The sequence below is a fragment of the Protomyctophum parallelum genome (assembly GCF_964188405.1).
Source record: "Protomyctophum parallelum genome assembly, chromosome: 10".
NCBI classification, from domain to species: Eukaryota; Metazoa; Chordata; class Actinopteri; order Myctophiformes; family Myctophidae; genus Protomyctophum; species Protomyctophum parallelum.
Window position 1 is genome coordinate 28,502,082 of NC_139704.1, and position 9,451 is coordinate 28,511,532.

Below are 9,451 nucleotides of genomic sequence, written 5' to 3' on the forward strand. Positions count from 1 at the left end.
TTATACCAATGAATATACACGTTGAGTTTATGAATGTAATGCATTTACAGGCATGTACAAAATGACCCATAATGAAAACATCATATTTGACACATTTATTGAAACGTGTGAAAACGAACGTATAAATATTTACAACATTGACATAAAAACATTAAAATTACATACAACTGTACATAAAACATTTAAAATGCAATGACGCACCATTCATTGAAAACTTCACTGAATAAAACTCCAATAAAATTCTACATTCCAAATATTGGCAGTGGCTGGAGCCGAGTGCATTTGATTGTTGGTCATTGAGTAGACCTGGATGGATATTCCTTCCACATAATAGGCAACTGGCCAATTATACTCAGTGGTACAGTCTACTATCTCCCTCGACAAACGGACGCCTTTGTACACAGAGCACCACATTCTGTCCGTCACAGGCGTCTTACACTTCTCTTGCTGCGAGCACTGCCTGGGAGAATAGCTGGCATCTTGGAAGAGTGTCGAGCAATGCGGGGTGTCACCGTTCGGCAGGGGGTAGAGCCGTGGAACGTTTCCTGGCAGCAGGTGCAGAATTCAAAGCCGCAGCTGGCACGTGTGCATGTCGCCCTCTGAACCTCCTCCAGGTGCTTAGCAGGAGAGCCACAGCGTATACAAGAACGTAGAGACTCATGCTGCTTAAGACCGCCGGCTGCCTGTTAGGGGAAAATAGACGCAACTGTTAAGAGAGAGAAATGCTCAATGAATGAAACAAACATTTCTTTGCCTGACCAGGCAGAGGTTTTCCACTGTGCCACAAGTCTACCAAACCAGGTTAAGGTTTGAGAGTGGTTTCTATTCACCCCAATGCCCAATTCATAATTCTTGTGTCAAAAATGGCAGACATGAAAACGCATTGCATCCGCAAAAAATCTTTACCAAAAATAGGCAAGCATGTAGATCAGCTAATTTTGCCGAATGTTCTCCATATGACATGCCCAGTTTTCAAAACTATGCATACAATTGCCTTCATCAGTTAGGACCAGATAGAAAATAAATACAGACGATATAAACAAAAACTCAAGCCAAACTCACTTCTACGAATTCACTGAAACGAGAAACTTTGGACTTCTGTGAGGAAGGGGTTCGTCTGCCAGCCCTGTAGTTCGGGGTGGTTGATGTGGAAGGGGTGGAGGCTGCACGAGACTGCATGCCGGATAACACCACCCTGGAGAGGCCAGCATCTCTGGTCAAAATGCACCAATTCTCCTGTCCTGAAGATTTTCTGGACTCCTACATAAAGACACATAATTAATATGGGGAATGAATTAACATCATGGAGGGATGGATGTTGATTGCATGTTGGTAGTACAGTAAAGAAATCCATACTTTTTCTGCCCTTGGTTAAATATAAAATGAAGTATCAAACCAGAAAGAACCAGAGCTAGCTATGTTGACATAAGTTGAGGAGTCAAAGCAGTTACAGATGGATTTGACAACGTGTCTTACAAGATGATGCATCACTTTGTGGAGATTAAAGGGAAATAAGATAGAAGTCTAGAAGTCAACCTGACAGTTGCCAGTCAACTAGATGCACGCACACACACCCCAATGACCCCATTACTCTGGCAAACCGTTTCATTACACAAAAGTTACACGGTACTATCAAATCAAATCAAATTTTATTTATAGAGCACATTTTCAAAGACCAGGAGGCCAACCAAAGTGCTGTACAGGAAACATGACACAAATAACATAGTAAAACAAAATCAAAGCAACACAAAAAGTACACAGGTTAATTAGGTCAAACATTGAAAGCCAGGGAGAAGAAATGGGTTTTGAGTAAAGTCTTAAAGGCCTCTAAGGAGGGAGCAGACTTAATATGAAGGGGTAGACAGTTCCAGAGTTTGGGGCCGGCCACCGAAAAGGCACGGTCACCTCTGGACCTGTAATTGGAATTGGGCACAGTCAGGAGCCGCTGGTCAGCTGACCTAAGGGCCCTGGATGGGGTGTAAGGGACCATGAGTGCCGATAAATACAGGGGGGCCAAACCGTTCAGGGATTTAAAAACAAATAATAGAATCTTAAAATCAATTCTAAATTTAACGGGAAGCCAGTGGAGGGAGGCAAGAACGGGAGTGATATGATCACGCCTCCTCGTACCAGTACTAGCCAAAGCCTACATTCTACCTCTTTCTTAGCTCCGTTTGGAACCTCTATATGCAGCTCTGAGATGAGGTTCCGTGTCAGGATATCCCTGCACAGGTCGAGCCCGTCCACAAACAGTACTATCAACCCACTACCCTTTTCAAAAAAGTAAAGGTATCAGAACAGTTGGTAAACTTAAGTCTAGCACTTAAAAAATGTCACTGCTTACAAAGTGGTTGTTTGTCAGCCAGTACCATGTTTACCCAATGCAATCTTACGGAAGCAGTACTGCACATGCGAACGGGGGTTGACTGGACTACATTTTTATTTAAAGCCTGATTTAAGCAGTTGTTTGACGCCGGACTAAAAATGTTAAGTGTATCTCGGATCTGACACCTTTAGTTTTTGAAAAGAGTACCGTTTGATACCGTTTCACCACTGTTTGTGGGCGGGCTCGACCCAGCTAGACCCCGTTTCGACCTGTAGGGAAAGGGATATCCTGGGACGGGAGCTCATCTCGGAGCTAAAGTGTAGCAGCATAGATATAGAGGTTCCAAATGGAGCTACCTCTTTCCATGTGCATTTAAACGTATAAGAGTTGCTCATAACCAGAGAAGATGAAAAGATGGGAGTGAGTTTTTGTCCTTACCGTCAGCATCACCAGGGTCTGTTGACACCGGTTGAGAGCAGCTGTATCTTCATTAATTATTTTCCTCCAGGACCGGCTCACCTTTCTACAGCTGGGAAAACGTACAGACAAACAAAAACATTACATTGCCGTACAAGATGTGAATAGACCAGGTGTCGGAGGGGACGTTTTATGCAGTGCTCACTGCTCACGTTTCCCCTAGTCCGGTTGCAACAGTTGTACAAATCTTTCTGACCTCAATACAACTTAAACAATTAAACGAGTAATGCATTAAAATACAGATAATATATTCCAATAATGACGAATACATATGTACTTTAGTTTATTGCCGTATTCTCTTCCTTTTCCACACATTAGCTGATAAACTTTTTATGGATCCTGAATTTGAGCTGTCGGCTAGCCATATTTTCCACTAAAGCAACTATTCATAGACTTCCAGTTTCCCCCTTACCTGATGAGGTCCATGTCTCCCAGCAAAGACAGTATGTTGGTCAGCATCGCCCTCATGTTCCTGGACAGCAGAGAGGAAAATACATCCACATACTCCCTCCCCATATGCCTTCCAATCACCCGGTCCAATAAGTGGTGCTCTGCTACTTTATCCACCACACTCCAGTCATACCTGCAACATCACAAATAGAGACCAGCAGGGTGTTAGGCTCAAATGACATAAAAAGTTGTGAATTTGTTTAACTGTGATGATGACATGCAAGATATATTGCATCTGCTGCTGTGACTGTACCTCTTGTTTTTCTGGAAGCCCTTTCCAAGCTCTTCACACACAGCCTGCTGGAACTTCACTATGGGCAGCAGGTTGTAGTTACTCTGGGACAAAGTAGTGGAGGCTGAGTTTTGTGACGGCTTCTTCCAGGGACACATTTTAGGCGTAGATGTCAATACATTTCCAAAACGGGCTACGGCTGCCTTAGATTTGGATGGAGAACATTTAGATGGAGAACGAGTCGGTGCCCTCGACTCTTGGCGGCATTTAGTCGGGGTGGAGTGCTCTTCCTCGCTTCCATGTTCAGCATCATTTCTGCTGTGGTACTGGGACAGGTAGCCACTGTCCTGCAACACCTCCCCATTGTGACTATTGTCATTTTCTTTGTTATTGATTGGCCCACTGTTGTTAGAAAACGATTCAGTAGTCACATCCACGGGTGTGAACTGGGGTTTAGCTGAGATGTGTTCTTTCAATGGGGAGGTTTTGGTCAGCATTTGCTTAGCTGCTGTAGCAGTCAAGTCTTTCTCCATGTTGCTGCATGGAGCCCTGACCTCCTCACAACTAGATGGGCATTTCATTGTTATAACTATTAGTTAAATTGGAGACGCACAAATGAAGATCACCCCTATAGGAAAAGCAAACAGAAATGGTACATTAGGCTAAGAGATGTATATAAAACACCGGTAGAATTACGGGATTTATTACACCATGATCCAGCTGGTCGACACAGTTCATGTAGGCTACGCTAAGCTAGTCTCGGAGACTGTACTCCCTACTAGGACTAAAGCATGTTTTAGACTAGTTTTAGACACATATCTCAATACGGAGACACCCAGCTCTTCACAATGCCTGAAACATACATGTGAATTGCGAATATAAAAGAGGACATTTCCTCTACTAGTCGTTTTTCTTCTGCACGAGAAATGTGCAACATTCTACAAATAGTTTTGGCGCGGTAAGCATTTGGCGCAAAGATAACGCAAATAAGCTAGATTGGTATTAAAGTAGACTAAAACATACATCAACTTTAACTCTTAAATACACCAACTATGAGATATTAGTTAGTTCCCAACTTTAATAACTATTGCATTACTTTAGTGACAAATTGGGTCGCCCTCCGTTTACGCGCGCAACTAAAGCTAGTTAACATAAAATACAATGACATAGCATTCTTTTGCCTTTTCTAACAGTGGCTGAACATATTTCTCAAATGACTTCAACACTTTTGAACGTAGTATAAAGTAAGAAGGTTAGCTGCATTAGCTTGCTAGTGACTTAGCTTAGCTGTGGACACGTCAACCAGATGTTCTACCAAATACAATATAAAGCAGCATCATGTTGTATATGCAGTACGTTCTTACCTCGTGTTTAGAGTGTCCTTTTATCCTTTATATTAAAACAATCGTCTCCTAGTCCTAACAACAGGCTCTCTTTGGTCCATCAGACTACACTACTACCACCACTTCCTATATCCATACTAGTATACTAGAATGAAAATTGCTGAGCGCCAGATTCCTCGTTTAAAATCGGTGCTAAAATTCGTGCATCCAATGAAAGCGCAGCACGCCCAGCTGCATGGCGATAGCTTTAAATCTATATCCAATGGCAAGCGCGCGAGACACAGAGCCACTCTGGCCAGTGGCCAATAAATAGCACTGGCGAGACAGTCACGCCGGCGTGATGAAGTCTAGTTCTTTTCTCTTCGCACCGTTCGCAGAAATGTACTGTAATTCTGCAAACTGTTAATAAATCAATCAAAAGCAAGCAATCCATGAGCAAATAATATAATACTTGTTTAAATTCCACGAGAAACAAGATCGACGGCTTTGAATTGAAGACCACTAAAGCTTTCTTGGCCAGAAATTCGACTGTGACAATACTACCATCTAGTGTAGAAGACAGGATTGTGCATCGTGCGTGATACAAAAGTTAATGCCAAGTAACCAATCTGAATCGCTACTTCCACGTTCCACTGGCAGAAACATAAAAAGCTTACAGAAGGAATACTGGTCTCCAACAGTTGTCCTTTTTAAGCTACAATTGTAGGTCACACTAAATTCAGTTTCCAAACAGTAAGATCTGAATTCTTAAGCCATAATTTGTACTAGTGGGGATGTTGTGTTGTGCATAATTTTTTTTTTTTTAAGTACATTTATACCAAGAAACAGTAGAGTTTGAATGTAATATATTTACATAATACAATTTACATGCATAATAAAAAATTACAATACATTCAATGCATTTATTGAAACTGGCGAAAACGTATACATATTCACATATTTTCATTGCCATAAAATATAACTTTCATAACTGTACAGATAAAAACATTTAAAATGCAATGAAGCACCTTTGGTTAAAAACACTGAAAAAAATTGACTTTCAATGAAACACCCCATGAAGCCTGGGGACTGGGCACATTAGTCCAACATCCCGCTAGTCTGACATACATGGCTGGTTAAGACTGGTTTGGGTATTCCTGAGCCAATAATTTGATGACTGGCGGAGTAGGAGGGAGACGCCGGTCATCAAATTATTGGCATAGTAAGGACAAAAATAAATAAATCATTCAAGGCTTCTTGGGGTATGCAATTGATAGATAATTTTTTTTGTGGACTTTTTAGTCCAAATAAATATTGGCGACAAACACCCTTTCCACTCAAGTGCCACTCAAGTGCACAAGGGCTGGAGCCGTGTGCATTTGATTGTTGGTCAATGAGTAGACATGGATGGTTATTCCTTCCACATAATAGGCAACTGGCCCATTATCCTCAGTGGTAGTCTACTATGTCCCTTGACAAACGGACACCTTTGTACACAGAGCACCACATTCTGTCCGTCACAGGCGCTTTACATTTCTCTTGCTGCGAGCACTGCCTGGGAGAATAGCCGACATCCCGGAAGAGTGTCGAGCAATGCGGGGCTTCACCGTTCGGCAGGGGGTAGAGCCGTGGAACGTTTCCTGGCAGCAGGTGCAGAATTCAAAGCCGCAGCTGGCACGTGTGCATGTTGCCTTCTGAACCTCCTCCAGGTGCTTAGCAGGAGAGCCACAGCGTATACAAGAACGCAGAGACTCATGCTGCTTAAGACCGCCGGCTGCCTGTTGGGGGAAAATAAACGCAAAATGTTGAGCAAAATGCTAAATTAATTAAACTAATTTCTTTGTGTGAACAGGCAGATTTGTTTCCCACTGTGACACAAGTCTATCAAACCAGGTTTGTGATTAATTTCTGGTCATCCCAATGCATACATACCTTTGTCAAAAATAGCCAAACACTTTTTGCCATAGCCAAGCTTTTAGAGCGCCCATTATCAGTTGGGGCCAGAGCCAGATATCACACAAATGGGGCTTTAAAAAAACAATACTGGCCCGATATGAACAGAAAACTAACCTGTATGTATTCATTGATGCGAGAATCATTGGACTTCTGAGAGGAAGGGGTTCGTCTGCGAGCCCTGTTGTTCGGGGTGGTTGATGTGGAAGGGGTGGAGGATGCAAGAGACTGCATGCCGGATAACACCACCCTGGAGAGGCCAGCATCTCTGGTCAGAATGCACCAATTCTCCTGTCCTGAAGAGTTTCTTGACTCCTACATAAGATACAGAATTAATATGGGGTCATTGGGGGATGATGAACACAGCAATCAGGAATAAATAGGCACCAGTTCCAAATAAAACATGGAGGGATGTTGATGTGAATGTTGATAGTACAACAACTTACAGCTTGCTACCAATATTGTACTACCAACATTCACAAGTGGAGGACAGGAATCAAATCAAAAAATTATTCATTATACAAGACCACTGTGTAAAGTAAACAAACAAAAAAAGCCAGCACAGTCTAAGCTATGGGTCCTACATGCAAATGGAAATAAAGTCTATAAGTCATTAAACTGACAGTTGTCAGAGTCGAGTCGACTAGATGTACGGACTTACACTGTTACTCTGGCAAAGTATAGACTTCTCAACGGGCCTGAATATTAAGGCCCTGCCCAACTAATAGCATAGATTTTAGGCCTGAGTCGCCGAACGGGCCCTAAAACGTCAGGTCAGGTCTGGGCAGAATTTGAGAACTCTACAGACTGCGAGTAAATGTGAAATGAGTCAGCACCATCTTCAGAATAGATAAATACACAAACAGACGGAAGAGAACTATCATTTTTATTATTAAAAAAAATGCAATGTATATATTCTTTCAACGATGCACTGATTACCATACATTTTAGGTCCAGCCCGAAAACCTCAGGTCGGCTTGGTCGGGTTCGGGCAGAGTTTTGAGAACTGAAAGCCTATATTCTACCTCGCACTTTCCATGTGTAATTAAACATATGCATGAGCTAGTCATGACCATCTATTAAGATTGTAGTGAATTTGTGTCCTTACCGTCAGCATTGCCCGAGCCCGTTTACACCGATTGCGAGCAGTTGAATCTTCATTGATTATTTTCCTCCAGGACCTGCTCACCTTTCTACACCTAGGAAAACATTTAAAAAAAAATGCATTAAATTGCAGTACAGGATGTGGGTGGATGGACCAGGTATACAAATTTGTACCATTAGCCAAACAGGATCATTCTCGCCAAAACATCATGAGTCAAACAAAGGGCCTACTCTAAATGGTAAATGGTGCATTTATATAGCGCTTTTATCCAAGGCGCTTTACATAGATTGTGCATTTCATTCACCCACACATACACCGATTGCGGCGGAAGCCATGCAAGGTACCAACCAGCACATCGGGAGCAATTTGGGGTTCAGTGTCTTGGCCAAGGACACTTCGACATGTAGACAGGAGGAGCCGGGATTCGAACCGCCGACCCATGGATCATTGGACGACCTGCTCTACCTCTTGAGCCACAGTCGCCCCGCCTCTAGCAGCAATACATTAAATACCAATCTCCCACCATTTTTTGTTGACCTAAAGTTTTGGCTGTGCTCACCCTGCCTGATGCCTATGCTACCTAAATTATTGAATAAAAATCCATTCGTTTTTACTGGTTCAGTTATAATTTCCACTAGCAAACAAGCATAGATTTCCAGTTTCCCCCTTACCTGATGAGGTCCATGTCTCCCAGCAAAGAGAGTATGTTGGTCAGCATCGCCCTCATGTTCCTGGACAGCAGAGAGGATAGTACATCCATATACTCCCTCCCCATATGCCTTCCAATCACCCTGTCCAATAAGTGGTGCTCTGCTACCTTATCCACCACACTCCAGTCATACCTGCAACATCACAAATAGAGACCAGCGGGGTGTTAAAGTTAAATACGGTGAATCAAACTTTTTAAATGTCTTTTATGCCAGATATATTGTTGCTGCCATTGACTGTACCTCTTGCTTTTCTGAAAGCTCTTTCCGAGCTCTTCACACACAGCCTGCTGGAACTTCACTATGGGCAGCAGGTTGTAGTTACTCTGGGACAAAGCAGTGGTGGATGAGTTTTGTGACAGCTTCTTCCAGTGACACATTTTAGGCGTAGAAGTCAATACAGTTCCAGAACAGGCTACGGCTGCCTTAGATTTGGATGGAGAACATTTAGATGGAGAACGAGTCTGTGCTCTTGACTTTTCTTGACACAGTTTAGTCGGGGTGGAGTGCTCTTCCTCACTTCCATGTTCAGCATCATTTCTACTGTTGTACTGGGACAGGTAGCCACTGTCCTGCAGCACCTCATCCAGGATAAACAGCTCCCTTTTGTGTGTATTTTTGTTTTCTTTGTCATTGACTGGCCCACTGTTGAGAAAAAACGATTCAGTAGTCACATCCACGGGTGTGAACTGGGGTTTAGCTGAGATGTGTTCTTTCAATGGGGAGGTTTTGGTGTTCCGCATTTGCTTAGCTGCTGTAGCTGCAGCAGTCAAGTCATTCTCCATGTTGCTGCATGGAGCCCTGACCTCCTCACAACTAGATGGGCATTTCATTGTTATCACGATTAGTTCAAGTGGAGATGCACAAATCATGAAGATC

General features: G+C 42.8%; 2 protein-coding genes across 2 annotated transcripts; both read right to left on the reverse strand.

Moving 5' to 3' along the window:
- Positions 1 to 52: 52 nt before the first annotated feature.
- On the reverse strand, positions 53 to 4,063 carry fbxo5 (F-box protein 5). The gene is made up of 5 exons (XM_083775848.1): positions 3,507 to 4,063; positions 3,216 to 3,386; positions 2,765 to 2,855; positions 1,063 to 1,260; positions 53 to 683 (listed from the first exon to the last, which is right to left on the reverse strand). Exons 1-5 carry the CDS (start codon positions 4,016 to 4,018, stop codon positions 423 to 425), a joined length of 1,233 nt encoding a protein of 410 aa, XP_083631974.1. The 5' UTR covers positions 4,019 to 4,063; the 3' UTR covers positions 53 to 422.
- Positions 4,064 to 5,750: 1,687 nt separating this feature from the next.
- LOC310866041 (F-box only protein 5-like) lies at positions 5,751 to 9,451 on the reverse strand. Its single transcript, XM_083775333.1, has 6 exons — positions 8,816 to 9,451; positions 8,537 to 8,707; positions 7,869 to 7,959; positions 6,878 to 7,075; positions 6,312 to 6,585; positions 5,751 to 6,154 (listed from the first exon to the last, which is right to left on the reverse strand). The coding sequence occupies exons 1-5, from the start codon at positions 9,442 to 9,444 to the stop codon at positions 6,325 to 6,327; spliced, it is 1,350 nt and encodes a 449-aa protein (XP_083631459.1). The 5' UTR covers positions 9,445 to 9,451; the 3' UTR covers positions 5,751 to 6,154; positions 6,312 to 6,324.